Source organism: Danio rerio, chromosome 8 (genome assembly GCF_052040795.2).
Source record: "Danio rerio strain M-AB ecotype USA chromosome 8, GRCz13ab, whole genome shotgun sequence".
NCBI classification, from domain to species: Eukaryota; Metazoa; Chordata; class Actinopteri; order Cypriniformes; family Danionidae; genus Danio; species Danio rerio.
The window spans coordinates 12,292,498-12,312,558 of record NC_141028.1 but is presented as its reverse complement, the minus strand read 5'-3'; the positions used below and the strand labels follow the sequence as shown (position 1 = coordinate 12,312,558).

General features: G+C 33.9%; 1 protein-coding gene across 2 annotated transcripts in view; it reads right to left on the bottom strand.

Annotated features, from left to right (window-relative positions):
- Window positions 1-20,061, bottom strand: part of tbc1d22b (TBC1 domain family, member 22B) — a 122,851-nt gene that overhangs the window by 35,824 nt on the left and 66,966 nt on the right. For both annotated transcript variants that reach the window (XM_087264383.1, XM_087264384.1), the window contains 2 exons: window positions 19,627-19,733; window positions 10,767-10,842 (listed from right to left, as the gene is read on the bottom strand). In XM_087264383.1, the coding sequence (XP_087120509.1) occupies window positions 10,767-10,842; window positions 19,627-19,733 (183 nt within the window). The remainder of the gene's footprint in view (window positions 1-10,766; window positions 10,843-19,626; window positions 19,734-20,061) is intronic.

Below are 20,061 nucleotides of genomic sequence, written 5' to 3'. Positions count from 1 at the left end.
CTAAGCGAATTAACCTAGGTAAGCTTTAAAATTACACTAAGTTGAATGCTAGTATTTTGAAAAACAACCAGTAAAATATATACTGTTATCATGGTAATGATAAAATAAATCATTTATTAAAGATTACTAATTATAGCTAAAAAGTAATAATTATTACTAAAACATTATGTTTAAAATGTGTTCTCTCCGTTAAACAGAAATTGGGGGGAAAAAAAATGTAAGAATTCAAATTTAACAGGAAGGCTATTAATTCGACTTCAACTGTACATAAATTACACACACACACACACACAGTGCCTTTGACAAGGGCCAACTTATGTCAAGACAACTGGGTCAAGGAATCTCTGAAATGGAAACGGTCAGCGGTGGTGAGAGTTCACCAGCAGTGCTCTGAGAGGAACCAACCGCAAACTGACAAAAGCGTGTTGAGCATCCAAGATTCACTGATGCGTGAAGGCAATGAAGGCTATCCTGTTTAGTCCAAGCGAACAGAAAGTCTACTGTGGCACAAGTCCTACATCAGTGTTATGATGGTTAAAGGAGAAATGTGTCACAACACACAGTGCACTGAACTCTGCTGCGTTACTCAGTACGAGACTGCACAGTCAAAGAGCCATCATAGTGCTTATAATGACCCTGTCCACGATTAAAAGCTTCTACACTGAACACAAGAGCCCTGAGAACTGGACCTTGGAGCAGTAAAGGAAGGTTGTCTCTTTCAATGAGTCTCGTGGATGGCTGTATGTATGTGCTTGTTGCACGAAGCCAGTTTGCACACACACACACACACACACACCTATATATATATATATATATATATATATATATATATATATATATATATATATATATATATATATATATATATATATATATATGTGTGTGTGTGTGTGTGTGTGTATATGTGTGTGTGTGTGTGTGTGTGTGTGTGTGTGTGTGTGTGTGTATACACACACAGTTGAAGTCAGAATTATTAGACCCCCTGTTTATTTTTTCCCCAATTTCTGTTTAACAGAGAGAAGATTGTTCACAACACATTTCTAAACACAATAGTTTTAATAACTCATGTCTAATAACTGATTTGTTTTATCTTTGCCATGATTACAGTAAATACAATTTTACTAGATATTTTTCAAGACACTTCTATGCAGCCTAAAGTGACTTTTAAAGGCTTAACTGGGTTGATTAGGTTAACTGGGCAGGTTAGGGTAATTAGGCAAGTTATTGTATAATGATGTTTTGTTCTGAAGACTGTCGAAAAAAAATTAGCTGAAAGGGGCTCATAATATTGTCCTTAAGAGGGTGTTTAAAAAATTAATAACTGCTTTTATTCTAGACGAAATAAAACAAATAATACTTCCTCCAGAAGAAAAAACATTATCAGACATACTGTGAAAATTTCCTTGCTCTGTTAAACACAATTTGGGAAATAATTAAAAAAGCAAAAACAAATCAAAAGGGGGGCTAATAATGCTGACTTCAACTGTATATATATATATATATATATATATATATATATATATATATATACATACACAGTTACACATATACACACATATATATATATATACACACATATATATATATATATATATATATATATATATATATATATATATATATATATATATATATATATATATACAGCTGAAGTCAGTATTGTTAGACCTCCTGAATTATTAGCGATGTATACCCCCCCCCCTTCCTTTTTTTTCGGTAGACTATCAAAAAAAAAAAAAAAAGAATAGCGTAAGAGGAATAATAATACTAATAACTTAAAATATTTTTTAAAAATTGAAAACTGCTTTTATTCTAGCCTAAATAAATCAAAAAAAGGTTTCTCCAGAAGAAAAAAATATTATAGGAAATACTGTGAAAAATTCCTTAATCTGTCAAATATAATTTGGGAAATACTTTGACTTCAACTATGAATACATTAAAATCAGTTGACCGATTTGCAATAATTTAATGATATTTTCCTTAAGTTGCAAGGTAATCATATTCATGATGATGATCTTTTAGGGTGTGTGTCCACCTAATTGTATTTGGACTGCAGAAACAGAAGTGCTGTTCTAAAAACAATCAGCTTGAGCAGTTGAGGTCTTCAGCAGATTATTTGCTGACAGTTATGTGGTATTGTCCCGCCCCTTCTCCAGTGTGCTTAGTGACACTGATGGGCCCTGCATTTTTCAACTTGCATTTTTTAACGGTTGAAAAAATTTTGTTAGGCGCTTATCATTGACCGTAAAACATCTACTCAGTGTTTCACTGCAGGCTTGCAAAAAAGCAGTGCTACCATTGCCAACAACTTCAAAAAATAAAAATAAATAAAATAATAATAATAATAAATTATTCAGTAGACCTGCACTTTAGGGGCCGATAACACCGAACACATTTTTAAATTGAGAGGTACCATTGCACCGTGCGCTCGCTGCTGAAAACAAGTCAACTCTGAGCGAAAAAAGCTTGTTACATCAGTCTCCAATAAAATGAAAGCAGAGGCGGAGTTTTCATTGAGGTGACAGCAGTGTTTGTGCTGTCAAGACAACTACAGAGACTTTTAAAGATAGAGGAGAGACTAGAGGTTGCTGTATAACTTATGAATTATTTAATATTAAAATGATAACAATATTAACAGCAACACTCGTGCACAATACGCAGCTGATTCAGTCGTTGCCTAACCACATAAAAAGTGCACCGCACTTCTGGCATTGTGCTGATTGGCCTCCTAATCGTCAACACAGAAGTGAACTGTGACAAACTGAATCAAAATTACTCTCTCATGTGTCGTTGGCTGCATGTTTTACACTGGAAATGGTCCAAAGTTATTCACTCACTCTTGATTAAACCTTGGGTTAACAGAGAATGTTTGTGTTAAGGGTTGTGTGTCTTAACCAGTTTAAAAAAAATAAATAAATAAATAATAATAAATAAAAAAAATACTCTGCAACCCAGAGTTTGTTCAACACATTTTGTACAACAGGCCTCAGGATGTATCCTTGGATGAAGACAATTGCGTGAAGGGGGTGTGATGCTCTATGCCAGGGATAGTCAAACTCAGTTCTGGAGGGCTGGTGTCTTGCAGATTTTAGCTCTAACTTGCTTCAACACACCTGCACAGATGTTTCCTGAAAGCCTAGTAAGAGCTTGATCAGCTAGACCAGGGGCCTCATCTACAAAGACTTGCGTTGAATTAATACTAAAACATTGCGTACGAACAAAGCTGTAAATGTGTCTAAACGGAGTAAAAAAATCAGATGTATGAAACACTCCGTACGCGGAATCCCATGCATATTCTCTTTGTACATCTGAATTACCGTGAAATTGAGCACAACATGCACAAGCGCAAAACCCCTCCCTGCCTCCTCCCCCGTATAAAAATGGTAATGACTCCACTTTGGCAAAACGAAATGAAAAAGCAATGGCAAAAGCAACCAAGAAGAGAAACTTCACAGAACCGTGTTATTTGCAAGTTTGTCCTCCGAAATGAATAACAAAAGAAAAAATGGAGTGGGAGAGTTTATCCGACGCGGTTAATGCAGTGGGGTCTGAACATCACACTGTAAACAAGTTAAAAACAGATGTGCACCGTCAAAGTGTGGACCCAACAGGCAGGGGAACCGGTTGCTGAACTAACATCCTTTGAGGAGAGAGTTGCCTCAATTGTAGGCGACACCTAACTGTCTGGAGTAGTATCCGTGTCTGTGGGAGACACAGATGTATTAGAGCAGGGATGTCAAACTGAATTCCTGGAGGGCCGCAGCCCTGCACAGTTTAGATCCAACCCTAATTAAACACACCTGATCAAACTAATTGAGTCCTTCAGGCTTGTTTGAAGTGTGTTGGAGCAGGGTTGGAACTAAACTGTGCAGGGCTGCGGCCCTCCAGGAATTCAGTTCGACATCCCTGTATTAGAGGAACACTTTTTTAGGGCAGTATAGAAGCACCCCTATGCTCTTATCAAGGCAGCGCACCGGCATTTCAGCTGCCCAATCGCCTGCTCTACAACTGACCGAGTGCGAGAATGGGCATCATTGGATCTACGCTTTTGGTCAGTTTGTGGGTTGTTGAGGGGGTAAACAGTCACGTCTTTAACAGATAGGTGTGTATGATTGGGATTGAAATTAAACTTTGCAAGACATCGGCCTTCCAGGACCTTGGCTGTATCCGAAATCACATATCTCCATACTATATAGTATGCTAAAAATAGTATGCGAGCTGAGTAGTATGTCCGAATTCATAGAATTCGTAAAACAGTATGCGAGAAATACCCGGATGACCTAATACTATGGGCGGGATTCAGAAGTGCACATTCGATGGACGCTATGCTATCCCATGATGCACTGCGAGAGAATTTGTGAATGAGAGTGAAGCGACGCGGGTAGGTCACGTGATGATGACAAAATGGTGGATGTAGTACGTCCAAGTTCCATTCATACTACTATCATTCTGTATAGAACGTACTTTTCTAATGGTCGAGTAGGACATTTAAATTCAAATGAAGTATACACTGAGTAGTAGGCGATTTCCGACGCAGCCCAAATTTGGGCAATCCTGCTCTATGCAATGTTCTGCTGGGAAACTGTGGGTTTGGCCTTTCATATGGATCTAAATTTGACATGCTAAAAACATAAGCATAGTCTCAGACCAAGTTCACCCCTTCATCACAATGATGTTACCTAGTGGATTAGGCTACTTTCAAAGTCGTACTTTTCACACATTTTCGGTCACGGCCTTCAAATTTTCCAAATCTGTACCCAACTGAGCACTTGCAGGATGTGCTGGACAAGCAAGTTTGATCCAAACCTCACAAGGACTTGCTGCTAATGTCTCTGTGCCAGATCCCACAGGGCATCTTCAGGGGTTTTATAGAGTCCATGCTTCAGCGATCAGTGCTGTTTCGCCAGAACATGGAGGACCTACAGCTTATTAGGCATGCAGTCCAAGCGATCTAGCATATTGGTGTAAATCTACACAGTCATATAATTGTGATATATAACCAAGCAGCACAGCAAAAAGTCTGGACCTTTTTATTGGAAAAGTGAAACTGTGCATCTAAAATATGGATCACTTCAATTTAAAGTATACAAAGGTAATTTAAGGTACAATTGTGTACAATTGTTAAGTCACATTTCACACTATTAACACCTATTACCTTTTACCTGCCTATTATTAGGATATTAACTGCTAATAAGAAATTATAAAGTATAATCTTATTCCACATCCTTAATCCTGCTCAAGACCTAAACCCTACCTTAATATTAACAAGCAGCCATTTAATAGCTTTTTGGACTAAAAATAGTGTTAGTTAATGGTTTGTTAATGGCATCAATTGAGACTTAAAGTGTTGCCCAATAAACTACTAATTTGATGCTTAATAATAATTATAAATTTTGTAGTTAGGTTTAAGTATTGAGTATAGGATTAGGGATGTAGACTTCATAACTACAAATAAACAGCCAATATATTAATAATAAGCCAGTGATTAATAACAGAAACTGTTACTTAAAACAAATGTTACTTAATGTAATAAGCGTTCATTAGTTAATGTTTGTTCATTTCAGTAAATCCATTAACTATTAAATACAGCATCATTATTTTAAAGTGTTACATTTTTTTTGGCAACGCTTAAAGCAACAATTTCCATTATTAACCTTTCTCTTATAACCTGCTAATTGTGATTAAAATATTGGCTAATAAGGGTAATAAGCAAGTACTTGTGTTTCAAATTATAATTGATTGATCAAAATAATTGTGTCTTTTTGAACACTTTAAAAATATTGGTCTATAAGTTAATGTTTGTTCATTTTAGTAAATCCATTAATATTAATGGACTATTATTTTAGTGTTAACAAAAAGACACACTCACACAAAAAAAAACAGTTTTACAAACCATTATTTTGGTCAATCAATTACAATTTTATACACCGACATTTCATTTCCATAAACAACTTTATGCTTTATTAAAATAACTAATGGCTGTCAAGCACATTCAATAACAGCCTGGAGGATTACTAAATATACTCAATAACATGATTAATTATACGTTGCGTAACATGTTAGCCAGTGAAGGCGAACTGTTAACATCGATTCAGAACCAGTGTCATTATTCACACATGACTACTTATTAGCAGCATGCATCTAAGATTGCCAGTTTTCCTTATTCCGACATGAGAAAAAAAAAAAAAAAAAAAAACACCTGTATACACATGCTTGACTGCTGCCTCTCTGACCCTCTTAAAGTGTGATTTGTTTCCCCTTCGCTCAGTCCACTTCATTCATCTCTTACCAGAGGCCTGTTGCACTTGGGTTTTGACCCAGGTAAGTTTGCATACAGTCTGAACAAATTCTGAGTTTTTGGGCTCAAGAACGCAGGATGATTTAGAAAAAAAATAAACTAATAAGGTGAGTAAAGTGATATCTATCTGATGCAATAAAGGCACTCCCCTGACCCTGATTATTATTTTTGCTCCAAATTAAAAACCTTTTACATTAAAACACTATTGTAACAAAATAGTAAGTTTTTCCTAAATAATTATTTATATTATGTGAAATAATTACATGTACATTTACATATATATATATATATATATATATATATATATATATATATATATATATATATATATATATATATATATATATATATATATGTATATATATATATATGTATATATATATATATATGTATATATGTATATATATATATATATATATATATATATATATATATATATGTATATATGTATATATATATATATATATATATATATATATATATATATATATATATATATATATATATATATATATATATATATATATATATGTATATATATATATATATATACATATATATATATATATACATATATATATACATATATATACACATGTATATATACATATATATATATATACACATACATACATATATATATATATATATATATATATATATATATATATATATATATAAATAATTTAACATTATTTACTTAATATTATATTTCTTTATTTTTTGTGTTATATAAAATTATTTACTTTATTATGTATTCAAATAGCTTTGAATTATCAATTAATATTAATTATAGTTTTAAATTTAAGAATACATTTAAAAAAAAAAACGTACAGATAAATATGCTATATTAGTGATAATTTTTTAAAATAAATACTTCTTTTTTTTTTTAACTGGCTTATTACCCGGTTATGATTAAGCTATTGTCTGTTTATTTGTACTTTATATATGATCTTATTCTGCATACTTCTTTATGGAGCCAGATCAATCTCAAAAATGTACAAAATCCAAGTCATAAACTCTAATGCGATTCATAAATACACAAATCCAATTCGTAAATTCCAAAATGATTCATAAATAGACCAATCTAATTCGTAAATTCAAAACATGATTCAAAAATGCCAAAAATTCAATTCGTAAATTCAAAACACAATGAGAAAATACCCAAATCCAATTCGTAGATTCAAAACATGATTTTAAAATACCCAAATCCAATTTGTAAATTCAAAACACAATTCAAAAATACACAAATCCAATACGTAGATTCAAAACACGATTGGAAAATAAACAAATCCAATTCGTAGATTCAGAACACGATTGGAAAATACACAAATCCAATTTGTAGATTCAAAACGCGATTCAAAAATACACAAATCCAATTCGTAGATTCAGAACACGATTCGAAAATACACAAATCCAATTCGTAGATTCAGAACACGATTCAAAAATACACAAATCCAATTCGTAGATTCAGAACACGATTCGAAAATACACAAATCCAATTCGTAGATTCAGAACACGACTCCAAATTTCACAAATCCAATTTGTAAATTTAAAACACGATTCAAAACTACCAAAATCCAATTTGTAAATTTAAAACATGATTCGAATATACACATATCCACTTTGTAGATTTAAAACATGATTCAAAAATACACAAATCCAATTCGTAGTTTCAAAACACGATTCAAAACTACACAAAACTAATTTGTAAATTTAAAACTATACATAATATATAAAAACCCAATTCATAAATTAAAAACACGATTTAAAAATAGACAAATCCAAATTGTAAATTAAACACAAATTTACATGTGTATAAGTTTACATTTACATGTGTGTAAATACACATATCAAATTTATTTGCCAAAAATATATTTAATTGTGAATTCTTGAATTGTGTGTTTTCAAGTTTACAAATTTAATTTTGTAAATGTGAATTGTGTTGTTGATGTATGAGTTTTATTATGCAAATGTTTTATTTTTAAGACTGATCTCGATACTTATATTACTCTTATACATCTCTATTGAAATATATCTGATTAGCTGCATCTAAAATTATGTCAGTTTTCCTCATTCCGACATAAAAGACACCTGTTTACATCCACACAGGCTATGCTGCCTCTCTGACCCTTTGAAAGTGCGATTTGTTTCCCCCTCGCTCAGTCCACTCCATTCGTCTCTCCTCTCAACCCACTTCCATTTGCCTTCACAGCCTAATCGCAGGGGCTTATGGGGAATTGATTTCTCTTCTGCGCTCCCCGGTGAGACTGTGGGGTCTGCTATCGCTTACGTTGCTCGTGGAAGCTGATGGATGGGAAAGAGGCGCACGGCGGCTCTCACCAAGTGTGTTTCAGTGTGGGCCGTTCAGCTTATCACACCAAACACTCTGAACGGGGAGGAGGCGTCCAGATGGTATAAACACTCTCACAAAGAGGGAAAAAAAACAGAGGCGGACTAGTGGCATAACGGAAATGTGTGATTCCAAGAAACAGAAATGTCCAACACCTTGGTAAAACAACTATTTTTTTTCCAAGGCGTTGAACAAGATCACACCTTGGCAGAAAAAACACCTCCTTGCAGTTTTGCACCGGTATTTTTGGTTCCAAACAACTCGTTCATGTCAATCGAGAGGGCAAAGGGCAAAAGAGATGGGATCATATTTAAAGGACTCCACTACTGGCAGTCATGACATCTTATTTTTGCTGAAGCTTTTGAGGGCGTAAAAAAAAGAAATGACTCGGATTAAAGAGCAGAACAAATGGCACATGGTGAGGCCCAAAGTAGCTTTCATAAATGTGTTTGATCTATTCATAGTAAGGGTGGGCGATATGCAAAAAAATAAAATAATAATAATATATATAATAATAATATATATAAACATTTTTTTCAGGAAAAGCATGATTCAAGATTTTTATCACGATTCTTTGTGATGTTGGTTTTACTATTCTGCGAGTTGTCTGGGTAATGCAGCCAAACTAACTGCAATATTTTAAAAACAAAGCCTTAAAAGGTGACAAAATAAAAATAAAGTAGGCTAAAGTGGGTAAACAAAATTCTTAGCTATATTTTTAAGTGACAAAGATAAAAATTTACACTACATACACATAATACACAAATAAAACAAACAGTAGTTTTTAGCAGGTACAAACAGGTGCTTTTGAAAGTAGCATTTAAAAAAATGAAGAAATCATTTGAAGAATTTGAAGAATCTACACTAACCGGCCACTTTATTAGGTACACCTGTCCAACTGCTACAGGCAAGAGTAACTCAAATAACCACTCGTTGCAACTGAGGTATAAAGAAGAGCATCTCTGAATGCACAACATGTCCAACCTTGAGGCAGATGGGCTACAGCAGCAGAAGAACACACCAGGTGCCACTCCTGTCAGCTAAGAGCAGGAAACTGAGGCTACAGTTTGCACATGCTCGCCTAAATTGGACAATAAAATATTGGAAAAATGTTGCCTGGTCTGATGAGTCTCAATTTCTGCAGCGACATTCAGATGGTAGGATCAGAATTTGGCGTCAACAACATGAAAACATGGATCCATCCTGCCTTGTGTGAACAGTTCAGGCTAGTAAGGATGTGGTGGATATTTTCTTGGCACACTTTGAGCCCGTTAGTACTAATTGAGCATCGTGTCAACGCTATAGCCTACCTGAGCATTGTTGCTGACCATATGCATCCCTTTATAACCACAGTGCACCCATCTTCTGATGGCTACTTCCAGCAGGATAACACATCATGTTATAAAGTGTGAATCATCTCAGGCTGGTTTCTTGAACATGACAATGAGTTCACTGTACTCAAATGGCCTCCACAGTCACCAGATCTCAATCCAATAGAGCTCCTTTGGAATGTGTTGGAATGGGAGATTCGCATCATGGATGTGCAGCCAACAAATCTGCAGCAACTCTGTGATGCTGTCATGTAAATATGGACCAAAATCTCTAAGGAATATTTCCAGTACCTTGTTGAATCTGTGCCATAAAGGATTAAGGCAGTTCTGAAGGCAAAAGTGAGTCCAATTAGGTGTACTTAATAAAATGGCCAGTGAGTGTGTTTAGTCTTTAATCATTTACTTAATCTCAAAATGTCAAGAACAGATTGTTTAATATAGAAATCATAATTTTTTTGTGATTATGTTTTAAATGACATATTCTAAATAACTACAACTATCAACTATTCCCAGACAGAATGTCCAATTAAACAATGGTGTATTTTAAACATATGTACTTTTTCTGAAGTACAATTCTTTTTAATGTATGACTAAAAAAAGAGGAAATTTTAAATGTTTTTTTTTTTTAATAAAGTGACCAAAAAAGTCTATAAATATTTCTGTATTGTTCATTTAAAGTGTAGTTTTTCAGTTCTAAGGTAAACAAAACTAAATAAGTACAACTGCCTTGAACTGTAGGCAGAGTGAACTGCAATGGTAGATGTGTTAGTGAAGATGATCTTACCATCTATTCTGCTGACGAGCTCTTCCAGCGCCTTCACTTTGATCTGAATGCCAGGCTGGGCAAACGTGTAGTTGTCCTGACAGAGAAAACAAAGGCAGAATTTAGACAAACAAAGGCAGTGTGTCGACTCATTAAAGCTCTTTCACATTTCATGGGCCACTTTGACTGGTCATGAAAAGCAATGTGGGTAAAGCTGCAGAACAGCAATTGTGTACTTGCATTGTAATTTTAAAAAATAAATAAATAAAATAACACCTTATGCTCTAAAAATAATTATAAAAATATATAGTTGAAACGAAGAAAATTATTTTTTTAATAAATAGCAATTAAGAAAATATGTAGGACTTTAATACTTTGTTGTATCGTCATTAAAATTGTATATTTTAAAATGAATTTTCTGATGCTGTTTTTGAGATTTTGCCAGTTCTTTATATTGATTATTTGATCTATTCATGAATCAAATATGATGGAGTGGGCTTTCTTTGGATAAGAGGCAAACACTTTCTCTTTTTGTTCTCAGAGTTCAATTTATATAAATGACAGCGACCAATGGTTCTTGATAAATGGTCCAATGATCAAATAAATAATGAAGAACTAAATGTGCATATTTTCACAGCAAAACTTTCAAGAAATGCAGCAAACATTGCCATACATCAAAGAAAATTTGCTGCCAAATCAGACATTTTAGGTCTCAATGATCAGAATTGTTTCCCATTTTATCCAAGAGGGATACAGAAAGTAATCTACAGTACCAGGTTGAGCCTGGTGACTGCATTTGATTGTCTGTTGACAAATAAGAAAGGAATAAAATGGCAGTCAAAAATAGGCTACACTTAACAATAGGAAAATACCTGAAACACTACAGGAAATTAATACACGTGGATAAACGGGAAGCAAACATTTTAATGACAAACAGAAGTCTCTGATCCTCCAGGACTTGGACAAAAAAATTCCAGACTTTTGCCTTCACTGTTAAAAATTACATGATTAATTAGCCCTGACAGCATGTTTTTAGGTCATTGTAACTTCTTAAACTAAGTTAGTCATGCTCAAACTTAACTTTATGAGTCATGCAAGCTGTTTCAAGTCAGTTTAACATAATATAAGTTCAATGGACTTTTAAGGTTAATTTGATTCAGCTTAAAAATGTAAGGCAATCAGGATTTTTTAGTGTGGAATAGACCTTTTATAATTCTTTGATATTCTAGAAATCCCATGACCCATGGGAACCCTGCATACAGCACTAACAAAAACTAAACATTTGTTAAAAATGCATGACAAAAGGTCAGAATCAGAATGACATATTTATTTTATCATTATGTCAGAATGACATAATGATAAAATAAAATTAAAAAATGACTTTAATAATTCTTTATAGTGTCATTTAGCGTCATTCATGTATCACATATGATGATGTTGTAGGATTTATCCGGTTAAGAGGTAAACACTTCACTCTGTGTTCACATTATAGAAATTAGAGACCAATGGTTCTTGTTTAAATAATTAACAAAAAACCAAGATGTGTAAATTTTGTAATATTTTCACAGCAAAACAACACAAAAAATGCAGCAAATATTCGTGTTAATGAAAGTAAATTTCCTGCCAAATCAGTCATTTTAAGCTTTATAGGCAAATAACCTGAAAGACTCCCTGGTAAATAGGAGGTAACTTTAAATGCCTGGAATAGATTTTTTTTAATTATATGATATTTCCCATCACCACCACCCGTGGAAACCCTGCCAAAGGCTATAGAATACCTTAAAGGGACTTTGACGCTGTGCACAGCACTAGCAAAAAAGGAACATTCGTTAAAAATGCATGACAAAAGGTCAGAATTTGTATAAAATAATTAGCAATAAAATAAAATGACAAAAATGTTGTAAGAAATTAAATGACAAATGTGAGGCATATTGAGAATATAAAAATAAAAAAAATATTTATTTTTATTCATTATTCTTCAGCTTATTCATTTTATTAATCAGGGGTCGCCACAGCAGAATGAACCGCCAACTTATCCAGCATTTCTTATACACAGTGGATGCCATTCCATCTGTAACCCAGTTCTGGGAACACCCATAAACTCTCACATGCACACACATACACTAAGACCAATTTAGCTTATTCAATTCACCTATAAAAAACAGAGCACCCGGAGAAAACCCACATGTACACAGGATGATCATGCAAACTCTACACAGAGTCAGAGGTGACAGTGCTAACCACTGAGTCACTGTGCCACCTTATTTGTTTATATTTTATAGCTTTGATTTTATGATAAACAAGATAAAACAAAATGCAATTTGTAGCTTTGTAGGAAACTTTACAGCTTTATGGTTATATAGTAACAAATGTACTTCCATCTCTCTTTCACTCCCAGTTCATCTTCCCTTTGTGGGTCATTAAGGGCCAGTGTCCGTCTGCTGTGCTGCTCTCGTGTTTTAGCCCAGAGGAATGAGTGCACAAACACACAATCAGTGTTCAGATCCCAGCGTGTGTGTGTGTGTGTTTGTTTCTGCCCTTCAGCTTGGCTCCTTTCAGCCAATGAGCACAACATAGATTGGCCCACGGGACGACCTGACTGCGGCCTGCATCTGACCCTCGATCCGGCCTGCAGACGAGTGCATGACACGGGTCTTTCTCCAGGGATCTCAATCCCCTTGGCTTAAATGTCCTAGCTTCAACTTCCAGTTTTTCATGCCGCTCTCTTTCCCCTAGGCAGGTAAGTGTCTTATCCTCTGGGGCTTAAGCACAACAAAGTCTGACACTTTTTTTTTTTTTTTTTTTTATCCGTCAAAGAGTCTTTTTTATTGCATTTTATTGTATTTGAGTTGTCTGTGTTTTTTGGAGGAGAACAAAAAGGACAAAATGGCCTGTACATGGCTTTGTTTTAATAAAACACAGATTTTTTTTTATTCATAAATTTTAAAATAATAATAATAATAATTCACATAATAATAATAATAATAATAATAATAATAATAATAATAATAGGCATCATAGTTGCTCAGTGGGTAGCATAAACGCCTCACAGAAAGATGGTCGCAGGTTTGAGCCTTGGCTGGGTCAGTCGGCATTTCTGTGTGGAGTTTGCATGTTCTCCCTGTGTTCATGTGGGTTTTCGTTAGGAAATGAAAAATAAGGAAAGTGATATAAATGAAATTAAGTGTTATTTACTACATTATATATAAATATGTACTAAAAATACTAATAAAACATTATTTTAAATACATAAATAAAATAATAATAATAATAATAATAATGAGGAATAATAAAAAATGAAATATGTTGACAGTTTAATGGAATTCATATATCATTTAATATATCAATAGAACAATTCAAGCTTAAAATAATTAAATACAAAAATATTATTATTATTATTATTATTATTGTCACTACTGTTAGTGTCTTCTTTGCTTAAAATAACAATTATTATTTTTGTTATTATCATAATACATAATAATGATAAATTGTCGTTATTCATCGTAGCAGAAATGGCAAAGGAGCAGTATGTAAGTTTGACACCCAGTGGTTAAACTAGGTATTATATTCCTGGATCCAAACAAAAGCAAGCACAGGTTGCCAGATTAAGGAGAGAGTCCGACTATCGAGCCTAAAGGCTGATTTAAATATAAAAGGCTGATTTTCTATATAAAAGCAACGGCATGCGATAGAAGAAATATTTTCCATATTAAAAGCAGTTTGCTCTAACCAACACCTTGAAATTATATATTAGAAACGGCTTTTATTTCTCGCAGCTAAACAACAGAATAAACTGCCATCACCTCAGGTACACCTCATGCGCTTTATTTAATGTTTAAAGCTAATAATGTGAGTTTGAATAAAATTTTACTAGACATTTTTGGCATACTACTGAAAGCAGCAGCAGATGGTTCACCTCAGATCTTGAAAATAAAATAAACTGCGACTCAAAACCAACACCGTGATTCAGCGTCTACATTTAATAATAAAAATAAAAGGTTAAATATTTGTTAGTTAGATTATAAACCTTACCAGTTCATGAGTGAGTGCATATTCTGTGCTTATGAATGCTTGTATTTAAATTTCTGTCCTTTTTCGCCTGGTGCAAACCAGAAATTGCATTTCATTGCAAATCTCCTCACATAGCATGTTGTTAGAACATGGGGTTACAATGTAACCTGCTGATCTAATGTTTATGTTCATAATATTTATATTATTTGCATGCTTTGAGAGCCTTCATGACTGAATGAATGAAATACGCAGTTTTCCACCATGGCAACCCGGGTTACTGAAATATAATTGGCTGAACTGGCATTGGGCGGGTTAAAAGAACCAAAACAAAGACAGCTGTTACGGCACGGAAAACAAATTTTTAAAGCAGAATATCTGACTTCAGCATTGTTTTACAGAAAAACAAGAATGTTCACTTAGCATGTTTCTTAAATATCTGCAATTATATTATGGTATTGTATGCTTTAGAAGAGTCAAAAACTTACATAGAGCACCTTAAAGAAATAAAAAGAAAAGAAAATAAACATAATAACCAAAAAATATATGTATATATACATGTATATATATGCTAAATTATATTGAAATGCATATCATTTATAGTAAATCTTACAGAAATATTAAATATATATATATTTTCACTGACCTTTTTTATGCTCTGGGTCTCAAGCAATACAAAGTCTTCCACTTTTTTTTAATAGTCTGTAAGAGACTTTTTTATTGCATTGTATTTGACTTCTCTGTGGCTTTCAGAGAACAAAAGGACAGGATGACCACGACAGAGTTTGGTTTTAATAAACAACACGGAAGACATTCTGCCCTCAGGGAAGTGCAGATGGACGGAGGAAGTCTTTAATGTGTGGAGAAAAGCCTTTTCAATTACCGTCTTAATGGCAGTGCCTTTGCCGGAGACTGACAGAAGTGTGTGATTTGAATTTAATCTGATTTAGTCTAAAAATCTTTATTTTTTTATGATTAAGTTCTAAAATAATAGTCAATAAAACAATAAAAACAGTAAAATAAATTACAATTGTTAGTATTATCAAGCCTATTATTTATTATGATTACTCCAACAACTATAAGAAATGTCAAAAAATAAATAAATAAATAAAGAGAGACAAAAATGTGACCCTGAACAATAAAACAGTACAAGTATATTTTGGACAGCAACCATAAATACATTGTGCTGTCTGAGTCCAAATAATTGATTTTACATTTTGTTTGTTACTTTTGATGTATTCACTAACATGAACAAACAATGAATAATACATTAGTATTTGTTTGCCATTGTTAACGTTGTTGTTAATGAAAAAGAGCTGTTCATTGTCTTGTTAACTCACTGCTGTCTAAAATACTCAATTCTGATTGGTCAGTTGCAACATCCGCTTGATAACACAGGCTGATAAGGGAACTTTGAATCAACATGACCCTCACATTCGTATGCATCTCCTTGTCAGTCAAACCACAGTTTTTGACTGTTTGACAGTCTTGAGAATAAATAATTTGTTGGTTAGTATATTCCCCATTCAGTCAGTTTAAAAGCATTTACGACTGTATGGTGCCGTCTTGAAAAATTATAATATGCAGGTTGGTCTATTCTCAATTCAACCGGCTTCATCCCTGTCAGGTTTTGTGTTTTTTTATTGTTTGGCGCCATCTTGTGGCTCAATAATGTGCAGGTTAGTGTATGCTCCATTCAGCCGGTTTTATTTCATTAATGCTCCTTTCAGCTGGTTTAACTTCCATCAGTTTTGCATTTTTTTTTGACTGTGTGGACAAATCTTGTACCTGAATAATGCACAGGTTAATGGAGAGGTGAGGAACCTTTTTTCAGCAAAGAGCCATTTTAGATTTTTTTCTTGGCAAATGCATTCTTTTTAAGAGCCATTGGGGATATATAAGCATCACATGTCGAGCAAGCCCATGTATTGAGAAAGGAATATTCATAGTTTTTTTTTTTTCTTTTTGTCATCAACACTCATGAATGTTGTGTGAATTTATGTGCGCAAGGTTACCATAGAAATGTAAGTTGCATAATATTGGTGTCTGATTCAAGTTAATCCACAGTGCTGCTCATGCACATAGAAATGTCTTTTTATGTTTATTCTTATTCATTTTGCTGTAAAAATATACAATAAAACGGTCATTTTAATTGTAATTTCAATAGGAAACTGATTTTTATTGACAGTTTAAATTGTTTATTGAAGGGAGACAACTGGAGAGCCATATATTTTTGGTCAAAGAACCACATGTGGCTTTCAAGGCATTGGTTCCCTACCCCTGGGTTAATGTATGCTCCAATCAACCAGTTTCACTTCTGGAAGTTTTGCATTTTTGATTGTTTGCCACCACCTTGTGACTGGATAATGTGCAGGCTAGTGTATGCTCCACTCAACTGGTTTCATTTCTGTCAGTTTTGCATTTTTTACTGTTTGGCACAGTCTTGTGAAGGAATAATACATAGGTTAGTATATTCTCTATTTAACCGGTTTAATTTCTGTCAGTTTTGCATTTATGAATGTTTGGTGCTGTCTTGTGACTGGATAATGTGCAGGTCCATTCAGCTGGTTTAACTTCTGTAAGTTTTGTGTTTTTGACTGTTTGGCGCCACCTTGTGACTGAATAATACATAGATTACTGTTTGCTCCATTTAGCTGGTTTAATTTTCTGTCAATTTTGCGTTTTATTTGACTGTTAGGTGTCATTTTGTTATTGATTAATGCTTATAAAACTGGTTTCATTTCTGTCAGTTTAGCGTTTTTGACTTTGGCACCATCTTGTGACTAAATAAAACATAGATATGCTCCATTCAGCTGGTTTAATTTCTTTTACCTTCACATTTTTTTGACTGTTTGGTGCCATTTTGTGACTGAATAATGTGCAGGTTAGTGTGTTACATTCGGCTTTATTCATTTCTGTCAGTTTTGCATTTTTAACTGTTTGACGCCATCTTGTGACTGAATAATAAGTAGATTTGTCTATGCTCCATTCAGCTGGTTTCACCTCTGTCAGTTTTCTGTTTTGACTGCTTGGCGCCATCTTGTGACTAAATAATGAGCAGGTTAGTGTATGCTCCATTCAAATGGTTTGATTTCTCAGTTTAGCATTATTGACTTTTTGGCGCCATCTTGTGACTGAATAATTTGTAGATTGGTCTATGCTCTATTCAGCTGGTTTAACTTCTTTCAGTTTTGTGTTTTGACTGTTTGATGCCATCTTGTGACTAAATAATGAGCAAATTAGTGTATGCCTCATTCAACCGGTTTCATTTCTCACAGTTTTGCGTTTTTGACAGTTTAAGCCATCTTGTGACTGGATAATGCACAGGTTAGTGTATGCTCCATTCACCTGGTTTAACGTCTGTTAGTTTTGTGTTTTTGACTATTTGGCACAATCTTGTGACTAAATGATGAGCAGGTTTGTGTATGCTCTGTTTAAGCAGTTTTGTTTCTTTTAGTTTGTGCTTTTGACTGTTTGGCGCCATCTTGTGACCAAAAAATACATAGGTTAGTATATTCTCCATTCAGCCGGTTTAATTTCTGTCAGTTTTGCATTTGACTGTTTTGACGCCATCTTGTGACTAAATAATGAGCAGATTAGTGTATGCTCTGTTCAACCCGTTTTAATTTAGTCAGTTTTGCATTTTTGACTGTTTGGCGTCATCTTGTGACTGGATAATGAGCAGGTTAGTGTATGCTCCATTCAGCCTGTTTAATTTCTGTCGGATTTACAATTGTGAGTGTTTGACGCTGTGTTGAAAATTTTAATTAGTATGTTAGTGTATTCTCCATTCAACCTGTTTCACTTCTGTCAGTTTTGCATTTTTGACTGTTTGGCACCACATTGTGTCTGAATAATACATAGATTAATCTATGCTCTATTCAGTTGTTTAATTTTTCAGTTTTGTGGGGGTTTTTTCACTGCTTTACGCTATCATGTGCCTGAACAATGCACAGGTCAATGTATGTTTCATCAGTTCTATTCAGCTATTTTCATTTCTGTTAGCTTTGTGTTTATTTCAAGCATAAATAAACTTCACATGACACTGCTGATAAGCCTGTCAGGCTTTAATCTGCAAAAACAACCTCCTAGATATACTTTATGCATAACTTAACAAGCATGTATTGGATTTCAATAATCCATTAGTATTTTTAAACTCTGATTATTAAATGCTATAAAAGTATTGTACATGATTAGTTCATGTTAGTAAATACATTAACTAAAGAAAATGAATGAAACTCTATTGTAAAGTGTGACTTTGGCATCATCTTGTGACTAAATAATGCGCAGGTTAGTGTATACTCCATTCAAAAGGTTTCATTTCTATCAGCTATGCATATTTGATTGTGTGGTGCCATCTTTTGACTGAATAATGTTCAAATTAGTGTATGCTCAATTTAAGGAGTTTCCTTTCTGTCAGTAATGCGTTTTTGACTGTGTGATGCCATCTTGTGACTAAATAATGTGCAGGTTAGTGTATGCTCCATCAGCTCTATTCAGTTGTTTTCACATCTGACAGATTAATTTAATTCAATTCAATTTAAGTAAACTCAAGTTTTATTTAAACTTTACATAGGGCTGCTGATAAGCCTGTCAGGCTTTATTCTGCTAAAACAACCTCCTGAATGTACTTTATCCATTATTTAACAAGCGTAAATTTGGATGTTAATAATGCATTAGTAAATGACCTTGAATATATTTACATGCATTAGTAAACTATGAATATGTAATGCTGTACAAATATTGCACATTAGTTTATGTTAGTAAATACATTAACTAATGAAACCTTTTTGTAAAGTGTGACCAAAATAATCTTCAAAGTAAAAACCTCTGCCACCAAATATCCACCATAAACTTTCAGTGTATCAAATACCTGTATGCCGTCCAGCAGTTTGCTCATGCACCAGAAGCTGTCAGCCTCAATGTTTCGTTGCGTATCCAGCGGTAAACTTGCCATTTCAAAATTCTCCACGTCTTCCTCTATAGAAACAGAACACACACATTCATGTTCAGTCAGCAGCAGACCAAACGATCACACATGCCGCAGGTGTTTTCAGCAGTAGCGTGTGTGATGCTCATCGTATGCACAAACTCCATGAAGCCATTAGATCATTAGTGGGCAAACTGCATTCTTTATTCAACACATTCATCAACGCTCGTCCTCCCCTTACTGCAGCCCTGACCTTTCCTGACTGTTTAAACAGTATGTGCTAAACAACACTCATACACACATTATGCCCTGGAGAGGCAGATCTGTGTGCCACTACTCCAGTCCTCCATCTCCTGATCACTCACTTTTCCTCTTTTT